The 26,943-nt window shown below is 45.0% G+C and overlaps 2 protein-coding genes across 11 annotated transcripts in view; one reads left to right on the top strand and one right to left on the bottom strand.

Annotated features, from left to right (window-relative positions):
* Positions 1-2,008: 2,008 nt before the first annotated feature.
* NTHL1 (nth like DNA glycosylase 1) lies at positions 2,009-18,685 on the bottom strand. The gene is given in 7 exon segments (XM_030213243.1): positions 2,009-2,582; positions 10,723-10,828; positions 12,198-12,248; positions 12,251-12,356; positions 12,683-12,853; positions 15,521-15,792; positions 18,601-18,685. Coding segments are annotated over 7 exon segments (858 nt in total). The 5' UTR covers positions 18,629-18,685; the 3' UTR covers positions 2,009-2,458.
* Positions 18,686-18,920: 235 nt separating this feature from the next.
* Positions 18,921-26,943, top strand: part of TSC2 (TSC complex subunit 2) — a 92,071-nt gene continuing 84,048 nt past the window's right edge. For all 10 annotated transcript variants that reach the window (XM_030213656.1, XM_030213655.1, XM_030213654.1 and 7 more), the window contains exons 1-3: positions 18,921-19,002; positions 21,976-22,137; positions 26,565-26,651. In XM_030213656.1, coding sequence (XP_030069516.1) covers positions 22,000-22,137; positions 26,565-26,651 — 225 coding nt within the window. In that variant the 5' untranslated portion in view covers positions 18,921-19,002; positions 21,976-21,999. The remainder of the gene's footprint in view (positions 19,003-21,975; positions 22,138-26,564; positions 26,652-26,943) is intronic.

The raw sequence follows: 26,943 nt of genomic DNA, 5'->3' as shown, positions 1-26,943 counted from the left end.
GCTGAAGGGAGCCCTGCTATGAAACGTCGCAACAACATCCACACCATTGGACTGCTGATGATATACTTCATTGTGACAGCTAGTCTGTGCTACTGCACCACGCACTGGCTGTCACTGCGTCCACACACCGCCCATTCTCACATTAAGCAGCTAGCGTGTTGTGTGTTTTTTTTTTTTTTAACATACTTTACTTGTTAGTGTGGATCTGGGCTAACATTTAACATGTGTAAAACCCCACCCTAGCTGTTAATACAGCTCAGTAATAGACCCCCCTTACTTACTGTCTAGCTTTCCTACTGGTTGGTAAAAATACTTCCAATTGATCATAAAGAAGATTAGTACTAGCTGCTGCCGTGGGAAAGCAGCATCCCTTGGTTTGTAATTTATCACACATGGGGGCTCATTTTTAAAGCACTTAGCCTTCCAAAGTTCCATAGAAACCTATGGAACTTTGGAAGGCTAAGTGCTTTGAAATGGTATCACTGTATTATTCCTTCTAAACCAACAGATTGTTTGGATATTACTCAATTCAAACCATCCAGGTCTGAGAGAAGAGTTACTGAAAGAATTCCATGAGCCATGCTCCGCATGCTTTCCCTTCTTGCTTCCTTTGAGAAAAATCCATAAATACCATAAAACAGATCATGAGTAATATCAAGACGGCCTAAAGATAAGAAAACGTGCTGGGTGTAGTTCCCCCTTTGCTTATTAAATTAAGCCATTTGCAGTGGCTGAAAGTTCACCTTCCTGTGTCAGAGATGATCACGGCAGTCGGGTGGGGTGGGGGTGTGTAGGTAGGTTGTGCTTTCTCTCTGCATGACCAGCACACTTAGAGGGGCATAATCGAACAGGGACGACCATCTCTAAGGATGTTCCGGCGAAGGGGCGGGGAAACCTGTATTATCAAAACAAGATGGACGTCCATCTTTCGTTTCAATAATACGGTCGGGGACACCCAAATCTCAACATTTAGGTCGACCTTAGAGATGGTCAACCTAAATGTTGAGATGGTCGACCTTAGAGATGGTCATCCCCGGTTTTCGCCGATAATGGAAACCGAGGACGCTCATCTCAAAAACCACCAAATCCAAGGCATTTGGTCGTGGGAGGAGCCAGCATTCGTAGTGCACTGGTCCCCCTCACATGCCAGAACACCAGCTGGGCACCCTAGGGGGGCACTGCAATGGACTTCACAAATTGCTCCCAGCTGCATAGCTCCCTTACCTTCAGTGCTGAGCCCCCCAAAACCCACTCCCCACCACTGTACACCACTACCATAGCCCTAAGGGGCGAAGGGGGGCACCTACATGTGGGTACAGTGGGTTTCGGAGGGCTCCCATTTACCACCATAAGTGCAACAGGTGGGGGGGGGGATGAGCATGGGTCCACCTGCCTGAAGTGCACTGCACCCACTAAAAACTGCTCCAGGGACCTGCAGACTGCTGTGATGGAGCTGGGTATGACATAGAGGCTGGAAAAAAATGTTTTTTAGTTTTTTGTTTTTTTTTTTTGGGTGGGAGGGGGTTGGTGACTACTGGGGGAGTAAGGGGAGATCATCCCCGATTCCCTCCAGTGGTCATCTGGTCAGTTCGGACACCCTTTTGAGGCTTGGTCGTGAAAAAAAGGGGCCAAGTAAAGTTGGCCAAATGCTCGTCAGGGACGCCCTTCTTTGTTCCATTATCGGCCAAGGATGCCCATCTCTTAACCATGCCCCCGTCCCTCCTTCGGTACACTGCCGACAAGCCCCCGTGAACTTTGGTCGTCCCCGCGACGGAAAGCAGTTGAGGATGCCCAAAATCATTTTTCGATTATGCCGATTTGGGCGACCCTGAGAGAAGGACGTCCATCTCCCGATTTGTGTCGGAAGATGGGCGCCCTTCTCTTTCGAAAATGCCCCTGTTAGGCTCCTACATTCGCACTGGTGAGGGGGGGGGGAGGGGTTTGTTTCCTTTGCTTTTCTCATCACCATTTTTTTTAAATCCAGAAAACTATTCTACCAATTCGTGGCAATAAAAAAACATTTATTAATCAACAACTACAACTTTGTACAAAACACAAGAGTGTGGTGGTATTCAGCATTCATTTTCTGCTAATGCTGCAAAACAATTGTTCTCTGTAACTGTGCACCACTGGCTGTTGTATGTGGATGTCCAATCTGTAATTGTAAATCGCAAGACCACCATAGTGGACCTTTCTAGAAGAAGGATACTTACAGTGTGAAGGTGGCAGGCAACACTGTCCTAATGCTGCCTGTGCCTGGCTGCTCAGCTGCATCTTTTATTATAATTGTTCCACTTCTTATGAAGCTTCTCATTAGAAACATGTAGGTGGTGAGCACATGCAAGTAGCTGTCTGTTTTTGAAGGCCAGTATCTGGGGCAGGACCATCTGAAGCACTGTGCAGATCCAGGAGGGACGGCGACTCCACGAACATGTAATGAGGAAGCAACATCCTGGTCTCAGAATCTTTTAGCAGCAGGGCAGGTGTCCTGGTTCAGACAGCGTCTGCACTGAGGTTTCACAGGGAGGCAGACCTGCTGCCCAAAGCCCACCAGAAGCCAGTTTATCTCACTCCAGAGGTCCCTGCAGAGGAAGGAAGTTATGAACTGTCAGGTTGCAAAAGGTGAACCAGAATTGTGACTTTCCTGAGGATCCCGTTCTCTCTTCTCACCTGGTTGAACAGCATTCAGGCTGAAGCCTGGAAAGTGTATTGATCATCTTGCTTTTCATCTTACCCCACCCCCGTCCCCAGAGCAGTGGTTCCCAAAATTGTTTTGGGGTCAGGTTTTCAGGATATCCACAATGAATATTCAAGAGAGATTTTCAAATCTCCCTTGTGAATATTCATGACAGGCTGGGGGTTCCCTTAGGACAGGTTTGGGAATCACTGCCCTAGAGGATGCATTGCCATTTGCCCTCACAACCTCTCCTCCTACAGAGCAAATTCAAAGACTCATATCTAAAATCCTAGATCTCTTTCGCTCCCTGCCCCTTCCAATCTCCAACTTCCTACCCCCAGTCAGTACTCAGCAGCAGGGGCGTAGCCAGACTTTTGTGGGAGGGGGGTGAAAGCCAAGCTCGGGGAGGGCCACAGCAAGATTCAGGAGAACAAGCTACATGAGTGGGTTTGAGAGAGTAAGTGCCTGGAAGGGTTGAGAGGTTGGGTAAAGTGAATGCCTTAACTTAGGGGTTGGGAGAATTGTGCATCTGTGTATTCCGAGTGGGGTCTCAAAGACAGTTATGGATTTGTGTGTGTGCGGGGGGGGGGGGGGGGGGGGGTGGAGGGTGGAGGCTGGAGGCTGGAGGTCCGACATAGCACAAGCTTTTGGGGAGGGAATCTGAGAAAGAGAACGGAGAGAAAACTGTATGGGAGTCTTCATGGGGAATGGGGAGAGAGAACAAGCTGGAGGCTTTTCACCTTGGGGGGGGGGGAGGGGGAGGGGAGAAATGAGAGCCAATTGGCAGTGGACTAGTGCTGGGGTTAATCTGCACGGAATGTTCAGAGGGCTTTAGCGCAGAACACAACATTTGCCACAGATGGCCACAAATTGTAGTCAAATGGATGTTAATGAACTCATTTGCTATTCCTTCTCAGTGCTCAGAGAACAGCGCACAAACCCTACTCTTAACTCTGGAAACCTACCGCCAGCTCAAAGCTGGCGTTAGGGGGTTTGAAGAGAAGATTTATGATTCTCTGTTTAAAATATGCTTGTTTTGATTTGTTTTGGAAGTAGAAAGAAGCTTGAGGAAACCTCTAAGCACTGGTACTGAGAAACAAATGTGTGTGAGTCTGAGTAAACCCGAAAGTGAAACACACTTTAAATATAAGCCTTTAAGGAGAAAAAAAAAAGTTCTGAAAAGCTTATATTTACAGGTGCAGAAGAACGACACAAACAGTACTTCGATACCCAAGTCACAATTCTTCTCATGAGATGGTGGACAATATACCAACAATTTAATTACTCTGCAGCTGGGGATTCTAAGAGATATACAATCCAAAAACTAGAATCCCTTTCATCTTCAAGTTCAATCCAAAGGGCAGTTATTACATATAATAGTCACTGCTCCACCTTGTTTAATCGTTCAAGACTTAAATAGACAGGAAAAACCAGTTGCAGAAACTCATATACTGAGGCATCATTAACAAGGGGAAATTTTTTCTTAACCAATTTTGCATTTACCAATCCTACTACCCTCATTTTAGTACCTTGGCACAAATTTTTGTTGGATCAATACTGATTAAATACCTCATTCTTTCTACAAACCCGTGATCCCTCCTTCTAACCCACAAAACCTCAGTCTCTTTAGTTTCCAAGCTAAATCACACATTATCGGTGCTAATAGCAAAGTAATATCTAACTGAATGGGAAAGCCTTCTGACGTTCAGCATAAAATTACTCATCACAAATACAGCAGAGAAGCAGAGGTTTACATTAAAACTTTAAACTGAAACCAACTCAAAATCATGCATGAAGTTGCATACAAAATAAAGAGCACACAAAGGTGCATGGCCCTTTGGCAGCTCCTCTGCTGCAGTGCTGTGGGGGCAGGGCATTTTTCTGCTGTCCCAGTGCCGACATTATCAAGGAGTAGAGGGCTGGGGTTCCAACACTGCAGGCAGCTGAACGGCAAATCTAGCCACAAAAAAAGCAGCTGGGTAAGTTGGAAATCCCGGGGAAAACTGCACCTTACTCCTCACCTCCCTTCTCAAGTGCAAATGCAGATACGAGGCTGCTCTGAACTGCTCCTGGTGACAGCCCAGCATCTTGTTTCTAAAAGTGGCCAATCCAGGTCACAAGTACCTGGAAAGATCTCAAAACAGTACAATACATTTTAGGCTGCTTATTCCAGAAATAAGCAGTGGATTTCCCCCAAGTCCATTTTAATAACACTTTTCATTTAGGAAGCCATCCAAACCTTTTTTAAACCCCGCTAAGCTAACTGCTTTTACTACATTCTCAGGCAACGAATTCCAGAGTTTAATTACACATTTAGTGAAGAAATATTTTCTCTGATTTGTTTTAAATTTGCTATTTTGTAGCTTCAGTGCGTGCCCCCTAGTCCTAGTATTTTTGGAACGAGTAAACAAGCGATTCAAGTCTACCCATTCCACTTCACTCATTATTTTATAGACCTCTATCATATCTCCCCTCAGCCGTCTTTTCTCCAAGCTGAACAGCCATAGCTGCTTTAGCCTTTCCTCATAGATAATGCTCACCTTGCACTTCTCACCACTTGTCAGCCAAGCCAGGCAGATTTTAGAAAGGATGTAGAAATCAGAATTCTCATGTTGAGGTCGGGACATCTAAAGTTCCCCCTAGTATCAGAGAACAGTTATCTGTCGACACATCCCAGGTAGGAAGTGTAAATCCCAATGTGGATCTTTTCGGACATAGATGTGCATTCCTCATTACAAGGGGAACGCACACTTGTATTTTAAGCCCACTCAAAGCATACTCAGACCACGCCCCTGCGCCAGATGCACGCTCTCAGCTTTAGATGTGTCTAAATCCTGGTTTTAACAAAGCCGGGATATACATTTATGCAATATAAAAGCGTCAATATCCTGGTTTATGCGTATCTAAAACCCAAACAGCGCTTCTACAAAAAGCTGTTTTATTTGAATTTACACTGTTAATCTTTATCTTGTTTTCTCCTCTTTAAAATGCCTGCTTTGCCCTTACAAATAGACTAAAATCCCTCCAGATCTGGAAAAGCAAGAAGTAGCATGAGAACATCCTACCAGAATTAGACACACCAAGTGCGGCATTTCTTTTGAAATTACTCCTCTGAAAGCCATTTATACAACCTTTAAAATTGCCAACACTAATTACAACTTGGTCTTGTCTGGAAGAGCTGAGCTCAGTGCCTGCTGATATACCTCCCAGACCTGGAAAGCTTAGGAGGTGTTGACAACTCATTTATAGGAACCTCCAGAGCTCCATAAACATTGAACACAATTAAAGCACTGCTGCAATGTGGAGAGCTTTTAACAGCAAGTGGAAGCGTTGTGAGGGAAGCTCCTTCTACTCCCTAGAGTGGCCCAGGTCATTACTTCATAAGAAGCAACCAGGACCGTCTGACAGCTGCATACGTGCTATTAAGAAACCAAAGAGCCAAATCCCCCATCTCTGCAATGAGACTGGCTGAGAAATGTCTGCACAGGGAATGTTGCCTTCGGGCCACAAGAGACGAGGTCCTGATTAGAACATGGGACTCGTGGGTCTGGTGGGGGAATGCGAAGATTAAATCAGAATTGCTCTGAAGGTATATAATAATAAGCAGGATATTTACATGCCATCTCATCCTATTAAATCAAGAATGGTTTACAGTATATCACAGAGCAGGGCTCGACAAATCCTGGGCGCCTAAAAATTTCATCCTGGCACCTGGATTTCTTACCACCGTTTTATTTCCCCCTTCACAGTGATCGGGCTCTGCAGATACTTGAGCCATGCAGTGCATGGTTGGGGAAGTCTTGCAGGATTTTCATTTGGTAAAGCCATGCTGCCTTAGATCCTGTAACCAATTGGCTTCCAGAAAGTTAACTATCCTTTCCTTCAGCAGCGACTCCATTATATTTCCTACCACCAACTTGAGGCTTACCGGCCTGTAGTTTCCCACTTCTTCCAGGTCCCCGTTTTTGTGAAGAGGGACCACATCAGTTGGTCTTCAGTCCTGAGCAACTTCTCCTGTCTCTAAAGATCTCTAAATCCTTAAGAGGACTTGCCAGGACTTCTCGGAGCTCCCTCAGTATCCTGGGATGTATCCCATCCGGCCCCATAGCTTTTCTTCCGTGAACGGCGCAATATCCACTCCATTCCCAGATATACCCTCGGCAGCCAATCGCTGTCCTTGTCCAAGATTTTCTTCTGTGAACACAGAAGTATTTATTCGCTTTAAACCTCATCACTCTCCACATAGCTATTCTCAGCATCTTTCAGTCTTACAATTCCATTCCAATCTTTTCTCCTTTCCCCAATATATCTGAAAAAGGTCTTGTCACCTCTCTTTACATCTTTAGCCATATTTTCTTCTGCTTTCGCTTGACGTATTTCCCTCTTGGATTCTTTGAGCTTAAGCTGTTAATCTCTTCCAGGATCCTCCTGTTGTGTTCTTCTGTATTTCTTGAACGAAGCCTCTTTTGCCCTTATTTTTTCAGACACCTGCTTGGAGAATCATATAGGCTTCCCGTTTCTCTTGTTTTTGTTTACTTTCCTTATGCAAAGATCAGTTGCCTTATATTTATAGCAGCTTTTAGATTGGACCACTGCGCTTCCACTTCACATGTGCCTACCCATGGCATCAGATCCTTCTTCAGGTATTCCCCCATTGTACCAAAATCAGCACGTCTTAAATCCAGTACTTTTGTGCGGCTGCACTCTGCTTTCACTCTTATATCAAACCATATCGCGTTATGATCACTCCTGCCTAGGTGGGTACCCACCCGGACACTGGAAACACTGCCTCCATTTGTGAGCACTAGATCCAGCGTCGACCCTTCCCTCGTGGGTTCCGTCACCATTTGTCTGGCCAAGGCACTTTGTATCCACGATCTCCCTACTTCTTTCCGATTCTGCCGAGGGAACGTTCCAATCCACATGAGGCAAGTTGAAATCTCCCAGCAACAACGCCTCTCCTTTCTTACCAAGCTTACGGATATCTTCAGACGGATCCTTCTTTAGCTTCTCCATTTGTACCGGAGGGTGTAGACGGAACCTATAACACCAGCGTGCATATAGGTTCCATCTTCTCTTTCCAGAGCAATTCATATAGCGTTTTCCTTTCCCCAGGTCCCCTGCATTTCAGCCGCTCCGATATTATTTTTCGCACACAGCGCCACTCCTCCACCTCTTTGGCCCTTCCTAAAAAAAATGCTAACGCTGTCGTGCTGATATTTGAGCTAAATATCTTTATATTGCTTGAATTAGGATTTCTTTCAACGATTTGTGTTCAATTTTACACACAGCCTTTTTAAAGGCAGAGTGTTTATGAAGGCACGTCCAATTGAAAACCTTTTAAAGACCGATATCATCAAATAACATTGACTTGGTGGAGCAGACTCCTGACGCAGGCCAGTTGGGCCGAAACACAGCTGTGTCGAGTCATATCACCTCAATAAATCTACATTGCATTTTTTTCATTCTTTTCATTTTTTCTTGTGTCGTCTTCTGTTTTATTTTTTATTTTTCATTTTTAGTGTTGTGTGTTTTTGCTGTTCATTTTTCTCTTTTTCCTATTCCCCCTTTTTTTCACGTCATCTTCGCTGTTTTTGACTACAGTCATTGAACCATAACATCCAAGTCTTCTTCAAACATTAGGGCTTGCAAGTTTTTTATTTATTTATTTATAATTTCACATTATTACAAGATACACTTGTTAAAGAAAACTCGGATTTGAAATATCAATCAGAAGAAATTACAATAGTATTTCACATATCCTTAGAAACAATATTTTCCTATCTTAGACCACCAACTAATAGGGGGGAGTTAAGGAACTTGAGGAGAACAAAAACAATTTTTTTTTCTTATTTAGGCAATAGGACCTAGACCGCCCCACAGGTAGTCAATAATTCATTATTTCCCTTAATCCAAGAGGTCATTTGACAATCTTCTTTGTTTCAAGAAAGCTTTTCAATTGTTCTGATTCATAGAAAATATACTTATTATCCATGTATTTGATTAGACATTTACATAGATACGCTAGCAAAAAGCTAGCTCCCAAAGCTTTAACTTCATCTCTCAATAAGAGAAATTCTCTTCTTTTTTCCTGGGTAAGTCTAGTGACATCTGGGTAGATCCACAAACGAGATCCCAAAAAAGTTTTTTGAGCATTTTTAAAGTACAGTTTCATAATTGAATTTAGGTCTTGCTCAAAGACCAAAGAAACAAGCAAAGTTGAGCGGATATGAATTTCTGGTAATGAATTTTCAAGAAAAGCCGTTAAATTTTGTAATCCATCCTCTTGCAATCCCTGTATTTCTAATTTTCTCCTTTGTTCCTCCGTTTTCTTCTGTGGAATTGGAAGGTAATATATTTTATTTATAGGAGGAATCATCTCGGGGGAACAATTAAGAACCTCAGTAAGATATTTCTTGAATAATTCTAAACCACTCAGTTCAACCATTTTTGGGAAATTTAATACTCTCAGGTTAAGTCTCCTATTATAATTCTCCAATTGATTTATTTTACTATGAATAAAGGTTTTATCCTTTATCAAGGAAAGAGTTGTATTTTTGAGAAACTGTATCAGCTGCTGCCTTTAAGACTGTTTGATTCAAAGTTTTTAACATTGCCCATATGGCCTCGAGGGTTACCTCCGTGCGAGCTTCCTGCTCTTGTTGTTGAAAATCTCTCCCGTTCGCTGCCGCCGCAGTGCCAGCCGCCGAATAATCCTCAACGTCAGCTTCGGACGTTGTCGGAGAATCCACTGCTTCTCGGTAGTTCGCGGGACACGGGGGTGGGGAAATGTCCGGTGAGGATAGAGTGATGGTATCCTGTTCCAGGGAAGCCGTCGCTCCTCCGACCGTTTCCACAGCGGAACTCCTCACCGCTATGACCCGTGGCGTGCTTGTAGCGAAGGCATCGAGTGTCGACTGGACTGATCGGGTGGTCGTCGCTGCGGGTGGTAAGCTCTTGACCACCCCTTTCCTTTTAGTATGGGGCATTTTTAAATGAAGAAATCTTGTTTTAAAAGTCAGAAAAGGAAAAAGGTCGAGGGAGACTCGTTGAACGCTCTCAAGCAGCGTCCGCCATCTTGAAACTCCCCCCAACAGTGTCACTCTTATGGACCTAAGTCTGGGCTTGCAAGTTTTGAACCCTCAGGCTATGAGCATTTGTGCTCATTGCATTCTGTGTTATTACCTGCATTTCAATGATTATAACCCCACTGCTGTCATGTTTTTGCTGGGGGTGACTTTCCGAATTCCCTTTCTTCCTATTGTCACCCTCACCCTCTAGTTTAAATGTCTAGAAACATACCGTCTGAACTTTTCCTGTCACAGAAAGATGTAGCCCATCGTTACAGTACTTATAAAGTCAGAGGACAGAAATATAGAACTTACAGAAACCAGTAGATCTGATTCAGAGAAGAGGAAGTTTTTTTTTTTCTTAATATAGGATAGACAAAGATCAAGATATCTATTAAGGAAGGGGGACAGGGAGAAGACAGCCATTTAGAATTTATCAAAACAATCCCAAATATAAATTCGATAATATAAAAATTCAAAAGAGCTTAACTTCAGCCTTGCACTGCTTTTCAAATTTGTACGTCATAGTGCTATGACAGAGAAGCAGCACCCGCTGTGCCCAAAAGACTAAGGGCCCTGTTTACTAAGGTGAACTAGTGTTTTTAGCGCATGCGCTCTGTAGGTACCCATAGGAATATTGTGGGCGCCTACACAGCGAGCGCTAAAAGCACTAACGCACTTCTAGTGCGGCTTAGTAAACGGGGCCATAACCCAGGCAGGTAACCCCGGTGAGCCCTTCTGCCCCCTTTCCCACCAAGCCAGCATGGGAGAAATGCTCTAAACTTGGACAGGCTGATCTAGGATAGTGTGGCGTGGATGAGGAGGGTCTGCCCCGGTGCTACAGGCACAGAGGCATATTTTCAAAGCACTTTGGGAGGCTAAGTTCCATAGGTTTCTATGGAACTTTGGGAGGCTAAGTGCTTTGAAAATGAGCCTGACAGTCTGCCAGCTTTCCCCAGTGCCATGGGTACCTACCTCGGCAGCCATTCTTCAAGCGCCACGCGGGTTTCTTCAGGCAATTTTGTCTCCTTTTTCACCCATCCAAGCCTGTTTGCAATTCTGTGCACATGTGTGTCTACCCCTATGTGAAACAAGTCAGGTATCGAGAGAATTAGTCACTAGGACAGAGCAACCGCCTCACCGTTAGCCAGTGCTGGGAATGCAGAGAACAATCGTGTGCACACGAGTGTACCTAATACATAAATTATATGCCGTACTCACAGAACGCAAGGACTCGGTCAGGAAACCTAAATTCTGGAGAGCAGTTACATTTTTACGTATGTTACATATAAACAAAATAGTTTATTTCAAATTTGCTATATCGCTTGCAGTGTACAATACAAAATGTTAAAATAAATTATAATAAGCAACACTTTCATCCACATCCATCCAAAGTATAGGTACCCGAAAACCAATGGGGAGAGATGTTCAAATGAGTTTTCAACAGTTTCTTGAACCTTTTAAGGAAAACTTTCTCCCTTATATTACCTGGCAAATCATTCCATAAAATAGGAGCCGAATAAAAGAAAGCACTAGATCTCGTTAGGCCCAATGAGCCCGAGACACAGGGGGGCACCAATCGAACCTCACTTTCCGATCTCAAATGCCACCCAGGCACATACAATGATATAAGGCCACAAAGGGTTTAAGGAAGATCATATACCACGTTATGGGCCAAATATGTCTTCACTCAATGTGTAATTAAACTCTGGAATTCATTGCCAGAGAATGTGGTAAAGGCAGTTAGCTTAGCGGGGTTTAAAAAAAGGGTTGGACGGCTTCCTAAAGGAAAGTCCATAGACCATTATTAAAATGACTTGGGGAAAATCCACTGCTTATTTCTTGGATAAGCAGCATAAAATGTTATGAACTTTTTGGGAATCTTGCCAGGCATTTGTGACCTGGATTGGCCACTGCTGGAAACAGGATGCTGGGCTTGATGGACCTTTGGTCTGTCCCAGTGTGACAATACTTATGTACTAACCAACAATTTTAACAATATTCTAAATTTCACCAGCAGCCAATGGTAATAAAGGTCAAGTGGATGGGTGTAACCTTGGAGTCCCATCTGTCTCTCTGAGACCTTCAGCCCAGAGATACCCTGCAGTCTATGGGTCACACTGCTGCATACGGAAGTATGATGATAAGACCCAGAACTATGGGTAATGGCGCCGCCCCTTTCCAATTCTACCTTGGCAGAGAGCGTTTCAAGTGCTGGAGCTGGGTGACTGATCCTTCCCTTCTGGTACTGTTTGCACAGAGACTGATGATACACCAGATGAATAGACTGGGGCGAGGCAAGTGAGCTTTTTATTTGTGGGGGTGTTGGGGGGGAGGGGGAGAATCCATTGTGGAAATCAGTATTACACAGAGCGAATGGAAGCTGTTTTTCCATTCTTTTTATGACCCGAGTAGATAACCCTTTGCAAAATAATTTCTAGCACGCTTACCGATTCCTGAAACACTGTTCCAAGCGATGTCCATGATTAAGTGAGCCATTTGGGTCCCACCCCTGGCAGTTTCACAAGCTCCTCCACAGTGCTGGGGATATCGGAGTTGTAGTGTTGTCGTAGGATCTCGGTGGTCTGCTTGATGTACTGCGCTTTCCTCTGAAAAATTAGATGTGAACCTTCTTACTTAAAAATTCGCAAATTGCTAAAATCTTATTTAAGAAAATTTTGAAAATCTGATAATGTATTATTTTGTAATGCACACTAAGCCTTTGGGCAACCTGCGGAACAGAAGTTCACTGCCCAGCCACTTGCAGTAAAACACATTTTAAACAGATAAATACGGTTTCCAAGAGATCTGCATTTAAAGCTTGCTGCTTGCGGTCAGACACATGGAAACTTTTGTCCTTTCCTTACATAGCCCTTGTGTCATCCTTATGGCTAGTTACAGGGGCCTGGGTGCCAAAGTATCAGCGCAGTCTTACCTTCCAGAATCCAACAGGGTAAATGAGCTTCCCCAGCATATCTTCGTCTGTCTGCAGAATGTTGTCCACGGTCAGACCTTTAGACCTCAGCCTGGCCATGGCTGTGGAAGTCACTTCATCCTTAGTCTGACTGGACAGCATTAGTGACAGTAAAACCTGGTATCGCATCACCTGTAAGAAGCAGCACATAGGAGAGACCGAGGATTCATTAACAGGAGCCCCCACAGGTTCAGAGAACAGCCAGCTTTTGGTGTGTGCAAATACACAGAGTGCCTTCCATCAGAGCTGGCACCCTCCCTAAAGAGAAGAGACTGGGTAACAGTGCTGGGCGGAGAGTTTTTGGGGGGGAGGGAAGTCATTACTGAAGGAGGGGTGTCACAGCTGCCTGCTGAGCAGGTACCAAGTTCTGTTTTCACACAGGGCACTGGCAGATCAAACATATAAACGGCGAGTGACCGTACTCACTCGCAAATGCGCAGTAGAGACTTCCCTCTCTGCCCCGCCCCCGCTTCAATACGTGATGATGGGGGCGGGACAGAGAGGGAAGTCTCTACTGGCATGCTGCAGACGTCGGAACCGCTCCCCCTCCCCTGGAGTCGCCACCGCCCCTCCATCTGGCCCGAGCACTGTGAACTTACATCACCACGCAGCAGCAGGCACATCAGCAAAGCTGCCGTCGGGCTTCCTTCTCTGCCTTTGTCCCTCCCTCGCTGACGTTGCTTCACACGAGGGCGGGACACAGGCAGAGAAGGAAGCCCGACGGCAGCTTTGCTGATGTACATGCTGCTGCGTGCTGATGTAAGTTTACAGTGCTGCTCGGGCCGGGTGCAGGGGCGGTGGCAGCGACTCCGGGGGTGGGGGGGGCTCGGAACCCCCCCCATTCCAAAAGTAGCCCGTTTTCATATACCTGCTCCTAGATCAGCAGCTGCACTTCATCTCCTGGATTCTATATATGGCACTCACACCCAATCACGCAAGAAATTTAACACGCTAATTAGCACCAATAATTGAGCACTAACAATTATTGGCATTAGCTGGATTTATGCACACATCTTGCTATGTGCTAGTCTATAAAGATGTTCCCACAACTGAAAAGGGGTGTGGCCATGGGAGGAGCATGGGCTGGTCAGGGGGGCAGTCACTAAAGATGCGCACATTCGGGGAATCCACGCCTAATTTACCAGCGCAGATTTACACCAGGTTGATGTAAATTATCGTGTCCAAATTTGGACCCAGTGCTACTCGCTATTCTTGAAATGACACCCAACTTGGAGAGCCGTTTATAAAAGAGCACTCAGCGCCGATATCTGGGCACCATTTACTGCATCCAGTCCCGTGTGTGTAAAGACAGATGATCACCGGGAGCAGGAGAACTAAGCTACGCTATGCTGTGATCAGCGCACTCCATGTGGGTGGACGCCCCAAGCTGCTTTGTATATACTATTTCACCTCACTCGTGCTGTGCAAGTTTTATCTTGGCCATGTTTAAGGCAGTTTTGGATTTCTGATATTCATTACCCTTCCCCCTGTTTATTATTAGTATTTCATTCAAGGCGTTTGCTTTTATTCATATTATCCACCTTGAATGTGGACTTTCCTTGGAAAAGCAGAATATAAAAGCCACTTTAAAAAAAGACTAGCCTAGACCAAGCAGCCAGGAAGACTGTGCCATGGGCCACATGCTGCACACAGCCTGACTTTCTGCCCCAGGTGCGACAGGAGAGAATCCCTTCCAAAGCCAATGCAGCTTCTGTTACCTGCTCTATCCCCGAATAAGGATTCAAAGCGGTTTACAAATTCAAAACATGATCGTCATAAAAATGACATCCTCTGGAATATCCCTCCTGCAGCATACTACAAGTAATGATACAAGCGTGATGTCTAATAATCAAAGAGTACAGTGAAAATAAAAATTTAACAACTCCTAAACAAACAAGGCACTTACTGGGGCAGAATCAAGGTTGAGCACAGACTACAGCTGTGACTGAGGCAGAAATAACCCCACTGTGGGCATGTCACAGGCGCTGCCTTTTAAAATGTTTTAGATGCTAATTTCAGTCCAAAGTCACCATCTCTACCCCCATAGGTGAAGAGTGGCATGTCTGTCCCATCGCCAAACAACAAACTGAAGGGCTGCTCAGCTTTGTAACTTCCTTTTGCTTATCACTTTAAGACTGGAAGACTAGTTCATGCAATGCACCCAATGCTTACTGCTCTCTACATCCCTCACACATCCTTTGAGAATCATCTCTCTATATAAAAGGCAACCCCAACGTTCTGAAGCCTCCACGGAAGTTGAGGCGCCCGAGATATCCGGTGTGCCCTGGAGTGTCTGCACCGCCCTTGCGTCAAAACGTCATGACGTCGAGGGCGGAGCTATGACACTCGAGGGCCGAAACGGAAACTGTGGCGAACAAGGCAAGTAGCTCGGAGGGACGGAGGGAGGGGGCCCCTTGCTAGCACCCGTTTCATTGCGTTCTGAAACGGGCATTTTTTCCTAGTTTGTTTAATAAAATACTGTGCTGAAGCTAGGTTATCAGAATACAGCAGGTAGAATGACAGCATCAATGTCAGGTCATATTTTCTGATGGTGCAATAATTCAGCTTAAAGCTAGTATGAAAGGGAAATGGGACTTGATATACCGCCTTTCTGAGGTTTTTGCAACTACATTCAAAGCGGTTTACATATATTCAGGTGCTTATTTTGTACCAAGGTTTAGCCTATATGTCACCTAACAGTCTCAATGGGCTCCAGCAGGGCAGGTTCACAAACAAGTGGCTGGTAGAGGCTGGAGCTAAAGTTTTCCCCTCCCCTCCCCCCCACAGATAGACATTTACCTCGGGAGCCACACCAAGGTCATGACACTTTGCAGCTCCCATTAAATCCACAGGTGCATCTCTGCCCTTTCTCATCTCCTGGATGTGATCCAGCTGCTGTTTCCAGTTCTTGGGTTCCCATTTGGATTTCTTTGTGTTTGGCTCTTTGTCCTTCTCTTCTCCAGCCTCCGCTGAAAGCTCATACATGACTGGAAGAGTTTTTCTCCTCAGGGAAGCTCTACGTGAGAGGACGGGGAGATGCCTCATGCCTCTACCTTGTTTCACAGCCTCATCTACAAACAATGACATTTCAAGCTATGAAAACAGGCCTTTGACCTGCTCAACTGAGCCACTAACGCTGTTGGTTGGCTAGCATTAGAGGAAAAGACTCAAACAGGCAAGCGAATGGCAGGAAACAGGATGGGTAAAAATGATCCAGGTCTTGTTTAAAAGCAGCTATAACTGCTGCCCCCCCCCCCCCCCCCCGTAGGACACAGAAATCGAAGTCAAGCAACAAGACATGTTATAATATGACACCAGATGAGATCCAACTGGCCTACCCATGCTCAACCCATACATTTGTGAGGAGCCTTTGAGACCTGGCTCCTGTCATCAGATGTTGCCCAAATATACAAGTAAACACAAATTACATTACAAAGGTGATGCTCATTTTAAAGCTGTAGAGCAAAAGGACTGGAGAGTTGTTGTGTCCACAGAGGTGAGAAAACTGAAGGAGATAACAGTTTTCTAAGTGCGTTTGCTTCAAAAGTTTTGATCATTTTAGACAAACTAAATGTTTTAAAAAACAATTAAGAGGTTTATAAGAAGGCTGCTTAAGGGAGGAGCCAGGAGCCCAGATACCCTCTCTCCTCCTTCATCAGCCACAGCCTCTGAGCTCCTGAAACAGGAATAGAAAACGCACTTGAATATGTTTACAACTGTGTTGCTACAGCAGAGATATGGAAACCACAACTGCTGAACTTATCCTACTAAACATGCAAAATGGAATTCCTGCATCTTAAAAGTAATCTCTTTAAAGGTGAATTATGTATTCCATGTTCAATATGTAATACCAGTTACATATTCTCCTCTTTTGTACCTAATTGTTCATTATATCATCCATGTTTCTATATATATATTGCCAATGGTATCTGCACTCTGAAATGGCATATGTCATGTAGGAAATTATAAGTCACATTGAGCCTGCAAATAGGTGGGAAAATGTGGGATACAAATGCAACAAATAAACAAATAAATAAAGGTATTTTTAGAACCCGATAATTCCAACACAGATCTCCTGACTTCACCCTAGGCTGGCACCTCAAAAGGACGCTCTTTAGGCCCCACTCCCTCCTCCGAACCTTGGTCACCTTTATTGGAATTCCTTGCTCACAAGGGGAAAAACAAAGCCCACTTGAAGTGGGCTTAGAAATGAAACCTATTTACTCAAACTTCTGGAGACTTGTGAAGTGCCCCTCGTTGTGAGAATTGGGAGTTACATTGTCATCTTTTCTTTTTTCATCAATAACCCTACCTAGTGTATCTGAATGTAACTCAACTTAAGCTACTACTGAAAAAGGTGTGAACTAATGCCAAATAGGTGGCCAAGACTATACAATCTATTTCCTTTCCACCTACTGTAGGTTTCACATTGTAAATTGCAAACCACATTATTGTCCCTAAAGATCCAACAGGCAGCAGCATCAGGTGATCAAACAAACCAAACTATAGCTGGCCCCCATTGTTTTAATGTAAAGGACCCTGAACAGAGATGTTGGTGGTTTTCGACTGTAAGCTTCATAAGCAGAGATAATCCGTTATGTGGGTCTGAAAAGCACTGTGTAATCCAGAGCTGCCAATTTACCCAGTGCCAGGATGGAAGGTATAGAGCAGTCCAGGATTTCTAACAATCCTATCCTGTTGCATTACCAGACCTGCAACAAAACATAAAAATCAGCCAGTACAAATCCCACAGTACCTTAAGATGTAGGTTCAAAAACAGGCAAGTCTCCCTCCTGGAATTGGGTACCTTGGCAGCTGTATGCACCACACAAAACATTGAAAAACCTTTTCTGTATTTTTTTAAGGTATTGTGTAATTGTTTTTATTTATATATGCAATTTTGTTATCCACCTTGGATAAAGGCAGATTGCAAATGTAAACTTGCCAGACTGATATTCAACAAAAAAGATGTGATAGCGCGAAACCTCTTTGTTTGAAATTACACTGGCTCCCTATCAAAGACCGCATTACTTTCAAAATTTGCTCCCTGGTCCACAAGATAATCTAAGGTGATGCCCCAGGATATATGATTGACTTAATAGATGTTCCAGCCAGATACAGAATCATTTCATCACGTACTTATCTGAACCTTCACTATCCAAGCTGCATTTGACTCAGATACAAATCAATCTTGGATTGAATTTTTCTTACTTAGGAACACAGATGTGGAATGCATTACCAATGAGTGTGAAAGCGACACACGACCATCAAACCGTCAAGCGAACTTTAAAGACCTATCTTTTGCAGGGCCTACTCTATTGATTCTACTTCAATGCCATATATTTTCTTATTTCCTTGTACCTCATTGTACCCATTGACCCCCCGCCTACCTTATCTGATCCTTTTTTCTAATTATATTTGTTTATAACCCACCGTACTTGGTGTCCACCATTACGGTATTTTGTAAGCCACATTGAGCCTGCTAATGTGTGGGAAAATGCAGGATACAAATGTTACAAATAAATAAACAAATCTAATCTAGTAATAACTGCACATGAACGGCTGCTGCTACTCTCATGTCCTTCCAGTTACATTCATTTGTGTAAAAGGCATTGCATGTTTGAAAGCCACTACTTGTCCCTGGAATCTCTTTGGGGCTCCAGAATCTTGGACTGGGCTCAGAACCTCAGCCCCTGGCCTGACCCTGGCTATTGTTTCTTACTGGTCCCTAAAAAGGATTCAAGGCAATAATAAACAATATTGACAATCAATCAACAACTCTCGTGTGCACCGAACCACGTTTCACTCCATGCCAGAGGGGGGGAGGGGGGGAGAGAAGGAGGTTGCCCCGCCCCCACCTGTACCCCGACGAGTCTCACCTGCCCCCGCCTCTACCATACGGCTCATTATTATTCCAATCCCGACACTAGAAGCGCCCGAGCCCAGGGGGGGCGGAGTCTGCTTTGAGGCACGTGGTTTAAGCGTGTCAGGACGCATGCGCAACCTCTTCCACCTCTTCTATAGGATGGAATCAAGGGGGGGCGGAGTCTAGCCTTCAAACGGCTCTTTACGGCAAGCAAGTGCATTTACGCTGGAATCCAGGAAGTTAGACTGAGAACTACCTTGGCGGGACTACAGTACCCGACCTTCCCCGCGGTTGTAGCCGTGAAAAAGGCAGGAAGTTCCGGGTGAAAGGTGCTGAAAAGACAGACTGAGCGCTTGGCCCTATCTGGCAGGCAGTGGAGGTTCCGCCTCCTTTGCAACCACTTGTCTCTGTGCTGGTAAGTGAGGCTGTGTCTTGGGGTCGGGTCTCGGGCGTATCGTTCTGTGTAAAGAGAAGGATTGTGTGTGACCCCCCCTCCCCCGGTGGGGGCTGATATGGCCTGTGTCACGCTCAGCCTCTGGCCCTTTCATCTGCTCTTATCTGAGCTGTGGAATTTAAAACAAATCGGAGAAAATGTTTCTTCACCCAATGCGTAATTAAACTCTGGAATTCGTTGCTGGAGCAAGTGGTGAAGGCGGTTAGCTTAGCAGAGTTTAAAAAGAGGTTGGACGGTTTCCTAAAGGACAAGTCCATAAACTGCTACTAAATGGACTTGGGGAAAATCCATAATTCCAGGAATAACTTGTATAAAATGTTTGTACGTTTGGGAAGCTCGCCAGGTGCCCTTGGCCTGGATTGGCCGCAGTCGTGGAGGCACTATAGAAATGCTAAATAGTAGTAGTGGTTAGCTTAGCAGAGTTTAAAAAGGGGTTGGACGGTTTCCTAAAGGACAAGTCTATAAACTGGACTTGGGGAAAATTCATAATTCCAGGAATAACATGTATAGAATGTTTATACATTTGGGAAGCTTGCCAGGTGCCCTTGGCCTGGATTGGCTGCTGTCATGGACAGGATGCTGGGCTCGATGGACCCTTGGTCTTTCCCAGTATGGCATGACTTATGTTGTGAAGGCGGTTAGCTTGGCAGAGTTTAAAAAGGGGTTAGAAGGTTTCCTAAAGGACAAGTCCATAAACTGCTACTAAATGGACTTAGGAAAAATCCACAATTCTGGGAATAACATGTATAAAATGTTTGTACGTTTGGGAAGCTCGCCAGGTGCCCTTGGCCTGGATTGGCCGCTGTCGTGGACAGGATGCTGGGCTTGATGGACCCTTGGTCTTTTCCCAGTATGGCATTACTTATGTACTTATTAGTAGGGTGTCAGTGTGTGCAGCCTGTGCTGTGCCCCGTTTTTTTTTTTTAGGGGGGGGGGGATAGTCCCAACACAGTGTTAGACTTTGTGCTTCTGACTAAAAACCAGGGAAAGTTCTCCACTTTTTCCCAAGTCATATTAGTTCCAGTGAGGTTGCTTTGGTCTGTTTGGTGGTTACATCTGGTTATGATACAGTATTTGCTTTTCGAAATCTCGGCTCAAAAGCGGCTTGTGGTCAGGGTTTTTTGTGGGTGGGTGGTGGTTAACTAGCGACTTTTTTCAGTTTGTAGGTGAAGGCGACTTATATTTGACAACAGCATTTCTTTTCTGTCTCACGAGGGCTTTCAATGAATCTACACTTGTACCTGAGGAAGGTTAACTGACTTGCCCAAGCTTACAAGGAGCCACAGTGGCTTCCCTTGGTCTCAGCCAGCTGCACTAACTATTCGGCTAATCTGTGCAGAGGGGGGTAGTTGACTTCTTGCCAAAGAGTTTATGTTAGACAACCCAGACCAGCAGAATTTGAGCCCTGGTTTCACTTGCGTGTTGTCCTATCAATTAGGCTGCTCCTTTACTAATCTTTCTAGGCTGTACATTGCCTGTGATGGGTTTAAACATTTTCTGCCCCCCCCCCCCCCCCCCCCCCCATGATCTTGGTTCCTTATCTTCACTCTTTGTGGTAATAGTTCAGAATCTCCATTGCTACAAAAAAAAATGCATGGAGGTTGGTAGCTCCTTAGTAAACTGAGAAGGGCGATGAAAATAATAAAGGGGATGGGACGACTTCCCTATGAGGAAAGGCTAAAGTGGCTGGGGCTCTTCAGCTTGGAGAAATGATAGAGGTCTATAAAATGAGTGGCGTGGACCGGGTGGATGTGAATTGTTTTGCTCTTTCCAAAAATACTAGGACTGGGGGGTACGGAATGAAGCTACAAAGTAGTAAATTTAAAACAAACCAGAGAATTTTTCACTCAACATGTAATTCAACTCTGGAATTCGTTGCCAGAAAATGTGGTAAAGGCAGTTGTCAGCAATTGGCTGACAGCAGTTAGCTTAGCAGAGTTTAAAAAAAGTTTGGACAGCTTCCTAAAGAGAGAGTCCATGGACCATTATTAAATTAGACTTGGGGAAAATCCACTATTTCTGGGATAAGCAGTATAAAATGTTTTGTACTTTTTTTGGGATCTTGCCAGCAGTGGCGTTCCTGGCCTGGATGGCACCTGGGGCGGAGTGCTGATGTGCCCCCCCCCCTCTGGGTGCAGCGCCCCCCCGCTAGATGATACCCCCCCCCCCCGGGTGCACGCCCTGGGTGCACGGAACAGGTTACTTCCTGTTCCAGGGCAGAGGGAGCTGCAGCGAACGAACAAAGTTTAGCGAACTCGGAGGAGCAGGCGCGCGCCGCGGCACCCCCCAGCGGCGTGCACCCGGGGCGGACCGTCTCCCCCCCCCCCCCCCCCCCCCTTGGTATGCCACTGCTTGCCAGGTATTTTTGAGCTGGATTGGCCACTGTTGGAAACAGGATGCCGGGCTTGATGGACTTATGTACTTCAGATTGCTTAATGCATAAGTATCGAGGGCAAGAACCTACTTTCTCATAAACAAGTGTATGTCCTAGTACAGCTGAGCAGTCACCACCCTCAGTCCATTGTTGCTAGGGACTACTATGGCTAGTTCTAGAAGTCTTTGCTGCTGGTACTTTGAAGAACCCCCCCCCCCAGCCCACTGGAGATGTGAAAATCCACCTCCATCAATGAGACACATAGGGGCTCATTTTCAAAGCACTTAGCCTTCCAAAGTTCCATAGGTTTCTATGCAATTTTGGAAGGCTAAGTGCTTTGAAAATATGCCTGATAATGTACTGTAGCTTAATGGAGTAGCTGGATCTGCCACATTCTGCAGCCCTCTGGGTTTTGCTGCCATATGCTGACATGTAATAGGCCTATGCTAAAATACAAGAGAGCAAGTGGTACCTAAATGACATCTGTCTGCTATTAGAAACAATTATTGGTTGACTGTGTGGCCTGGTTGTGCTGTATTTCTTGCTTTCTCTCTACACAGGGACTTGTGACTTGATTTTCAGTGATGGCGAAGCAGCAGAGCAAGGATTCGGGGTTCCGGGAAAAGTTCAAGCACTTTCTCGGCTTGACACCATCACGGATTAGTGCAAAGCAGACAGAAGGTAGACAGACAGAAATAATAATCACTGCAGAAATATTGAAGGTAAGTAGACGCCTTATTGGTGTTATAGTAGGAATGTACTGGGTGGGGGGGGGTGTTGATGCTTTTCAGAGCCTTCTCTTATAGAATAGTCATGGATTAACAGTTTCTAGTCTACAGATTTTCCATCACTGGTCTTCTTGCCGCCTATAAGATTCTTGTAAGATTCTAAAACTCTTTTGCCATAAATTATCTGCTCACTTGGATATATATTGTTGTTTGTGTAACTTAACTAACCAAAGTGAAGTTTTTATTACCTGTAGTTCTCCCTGGCCCCAGATCTGCCTATCTTGAGTCCACCAAACATTGTGTTTCTTTGCTGTCCCATCCTTTTGGAACACTCTCTCCCTCTCGATATGCTCAGAATTGTCACTTAAACTTCAAACATGCATTAAAAACCTGTCTCTTTCAACAGGCCACCTGCTCAGATTAGGAAATTTGTTGCTAACTTGCCACTAATTTGCTTTCTCTTCCTTATTTTCTCTCTGGATTTGTGTGTTCCTTGACTGAATGTAGACACTTTTTTTTTTTAGTTTTCTCAATTTTTTTTGTTTGTGAGCTGCCTAGAATAGGCCTGCTAGTTAAGGCTGTATAGCAAGTCTCAAAACTATAAACATAGCTTTTTGATGCCTTTTCTGTTCAGGATCTGTTTGGGGTGGGGGGGAGCGCAGAGGTCACAGATGCACTAGGGCAGTGATGGCGAACCTTTTAGAGACCGAGTGCCCAAACAGCAACCCAAAATCGAATTATTTATCGCAAAGTGCCGGTACTCATTATGGGCGGGGTCACCACATATGACTCCACCCCTTTGATAGCCACACCCCTTACACCAGCCATGGCGCATATAAACAGACATCATTGAAAATATTATACTAGTATAGGAGAAAAAAATAACATGATTTTCTTCCATTATAAATCATTTCTGTAAGCTGTTACAGCTCCAGTATACCCAGTGCAAAATAAGACAGCAGATGTAAATTCTCCAATTTGACATATTCCAAACACTAAAATGAAAATGATTTTTTCTACCTTTGTTGTCTGGTGATTTTGTTTTTCTATCCATATTGGTTCTAGTCGCTGATTCTGCTGCTCTCTATCTGTTCTCTTAACTCTGTTTCCAGGGCTTCCTTTCCATTGATTTCTTTACTTTCCTCCTTTCTTCTTCATTTCTTGCCCTCCATCCATGTCCAGCAACCCTCCTCTCCCCTCCAGCCACAAATGTCCAGCCACTCTCCTCTCCCCCTTGCCCTCCCTCGCAGCACCCAACACTAGGCCTCCCTCCCACCCTCCCTCCCAGCACCAGGAACCCCCTCCTCCTAAAATTTAAAAAGCGTACCTCCTCGGCTCGGAGTCAGGGTTAAGGCGGCGTGCGTCTGTAGCGGCAGCAAAGCGCGTGTGCTTTGCTTGACGCACCTTTGGCCTTCCCTGTCTCTCAAGCTCTGGTCCCGCTACGGATGCACGCCGCCTAAACCCCGACTCCGAGCCGAGGAGGTACGCTTTTTAAATTTTAGGAGGAGGGGGGTTCCTGGTGCTGGGAGGGAGGGAGGACGGGCGGGCGGTCTGTTGCTTGTTGGGTTGGAGGGAGGGCGGGAGGAAGGCCGAACTGGGAGGGAGAGTGGGCGGACCAGTGATGGCGACGGCGCGCGTGCCAAGGGAGAGGGCTCTGCGTGCCCTCTCTGGTACACGTGCCATAGGTTCGCCATTCCATAAATAAACATATATGGATAAAGGCGAGTTGGTATCTGGAATTTCAGAAAGCTTTTGCAAAAGTTCCTCATGAGACTACTAAGAAAATTAGTCATGAGATAGGAAGCAGTGTTATGTTGTGAATTAATTGGTTAATGGCTAGAAAACGGAGGGCAGGGCTAAATGCCCATTTTTGTGAATGGAGTGCCACAGGGACCTGTGCTGTTTAATTTATTTATAAGTGATTTGGAAAATGGAAGGAGAGTGAGGTGATTACATTTGCAGATGACGCAGCTATTCAAAGTTGTCAAAACACATGCAGATTGTGAAAAATTGCATGAAGTCCTTAGGAAAGTGGAAGACTGGGCATCCAAATGGCAGATGAAATTTAATGTGGACAGATTCAAAGTGATGTACATTGGGAAGAATAGTCCAAATCAGTTACCTGATGATAGGGTCCACCTTAGGAGTCAACACTCAGGAAAAAGGACTAGGTGTCACGAATACTCTAAAATCTTGTGTTCAGTGTGTGGCGGCATCCAAAAAAGCAATGCTCTAGTTGCATCTCTGGCCCTTTTTAGATGGTGCCTGGGATCATCGGGCCATATGTTAGCAACTGATCTGCTGGGCAGGAAAAATAACATCAGCTTTGATCTGATTTTTTTCTCCCTGAATAACACAGCTTGCAAAATTAAATGTAAGCGGTGTTTATTTACAAAGGTTTTAAAGGCAATTATTTCAATAGACGTGTACAAAAATGTCCAATCAGTACAAGTTTGATGCCTGGAGATAGGGAGAACGTTTGTTGTATAGCTTTGTATGGTAAAGAGAAATATAAATGTCCAAGTGAAATTAAATTATTAAATGGTGTTGCGTTCTTTGCATCTCACGTAGGCAGATGTACCTTGATGTGCAGTTAAATGTTATTTCCTTAATGCATGTTAGTAACTACTTCTCGTTAACTGCCCATCAACCAAGGGAAGAGGATGTAGATTGCAACTTCAAACTGTCATGAACCTAAATTGTCACAAAATGCACTTTTGGGGTTGTCGGGGGCAGGCTGTAAGTCAATCTGAGTTTGCACCTTCCCCCCCCTCCCCACCCCGACCAGTTTGAAGGGGGGGGGGGGATGATAGGTTGCCACAGTTTAGGTGGGCTGAGTGCAGCTGCATGGTTGAGTCTTTCAGGGTCCTGTGCTTTTCTTTGGCTGCAGAATGAGATCATGATTACAGAAAGTTTGACTTAGAGCACTGTTGTAGATCAAGCTTTAACTTTTTATTCAAGAACTCATTTTTGCTTCTATAAGCTCCTTAGCTCTGCTGCTTCAGCAGTAGGGTTAGATAGGGGGTCATTAATCCCTAGTACTGAAATGTTTCTCTGCTGTTCTCTGACTGATTTGCTTGCACAACGTTAACTTAAATGCTACACCTAAGGCATTTTATAATACTGAGCTTGTTTCTGCAGGACTACTACTACTTAATATTTCTAAAGCGCTTCTAGGATTACGCAGCGCTGTACAGTTTAACAAAGGACAGTCCCTGCTCAAAGGAGCCTACAATCTAATGGACAAAATGTGCAGCCAATCAAAGTGGGGCAGTCTAAATTTCCTGAATAGAGGTATAATGGTTAGGTGCCAAAGGCGACATTGAAGAGGTGGGCTTTGAGCAAGGATTTGAAGATGGGCAGGGAGAGAGCTTGGCGTATGGGCTCAGGAAGTTTATTCCAAGCATAGGGAGAGGTGAGGCAGAAAGGGCGGAGCCTGGAATTGGCAGTGGTGGAGAAGGGTACTGAGAGGAGGGATTTGTCTTAAGGGTGGAGCTTACGGGTAGGGTGGAGGTTACAGGTAGGAACGTAAGGGGAGATGAGGATAGAGAGGTAAGGAGGGGCTGCAGATCGAGTGCATTTGTAGGTTAGTAGAAGCTTGAACTGTATGCGGTATCTGATCGGAAGCCAGTGAAGTGACTTGAGGAGAGGGGTGATATGAGTATATCAGTCCAGGCAGAAGATAAGACGTGCAGCAGAGTTCTGAACGGACTGAAGGGGGGGATAGATGGCTAAGTGGGAGGCCAGTGAGGAGTAGGTTGCAGTAGTCGAGGCGAGAGGTAATGAGAGCGTGGATGAGAGTTCGGGTGGTGTGCTCAGAGGAAAGGGCGAATTTTGCTGATGTTATAGAGAAAGAAGCGACAGGTCTTGGCTGTCTGCTGGATATGGGCAGAGGAGAGGGAGGAGTCGAAGATGACGGGGAGGATGAGGGTGTTATCAACTGAGATAGAAAGTGGAGGGAGAGGAGAAGTGGGTTTGGGTGGAAAGACAATAAGCTCTGTCTTCGCCATGTTCAGTTTCAGTTTTGTGTAGTAGATTGGTCTTGATATAAATTCACAATCTAAATGGGTTATCTGAAGCAAAATAGGGCAACTAACAAGTTTGTAATTGAGGTAGAAGGGGCTTGAATGCAAGTCCCTCTTAAACCAGGGGCTCTCAACCCAGTCCTCGGGACACAGCTAACCAGTCGGGTTTCGAGGATATCCACAATGAATAGGCAGATGAAAGTTTGCCTTTTGCACTACCTCCATTGTATGGAAATCTATCTGGTGCTTCATTGCACATGTCCTGAGGTCTGGGTTGGGAACCTCTCTAAACTCTTAGCTATTGTACAACAGTTTCTGATGAACCATTTACAGCTTGATCCCTGATTTCAGCTTCATTTATGGCAAAGTTTGGAAATTGTTTTTCCTCCCTTGCAGGAACTGAGTGCAGACTGTGGGTTGAATAATCGAATAAAAGCAATTTATCACATCTCTGACCTGGCAAAAACCAAAAGATTTGAAGAGGTAGGTTCAGCTTTATAGTCTACACTTGAAGCCAAGCTCTTCTGCACACTAATATCGAGGTGTTTTACAATCCAAGTCAGAAACTGCAGAAGCTGAGGAGGTGGAGTGTAGGGGAAATTGTGCTGACTGTCCCGTATTACAGTTTACTGCTGAGGATCTTAAGGATCTGCCTTTTTTCTGACCCTCGGCTGGCATGTGTGCAGCAGAAGGAGGCATGATTTCCACAGCAGAAAGCTGTCTGCTTTCTGGTTTAGATCTATAATGAAACGGAATGGGAGTTGCTACTTAACCT

Source organism: Microcaecilia unicolor, chromosome 8 (genome assembly GCF_901765095.1).
Source record: "Microcaecilia unicolor chromosome 8, aMicUni1.1, whole genome shotgun sequence".
NCBI lineage: Eukaryota > Metazoa > Chordata > Amphibia > Gymnophiona > Siphonopidae > Microcaecilia > Microcaecilia unicolor.
Note: the sequence above shows the minus strand (reverse complement) of the source record. Positions and strands in the feature narration are given on the sequence as shown.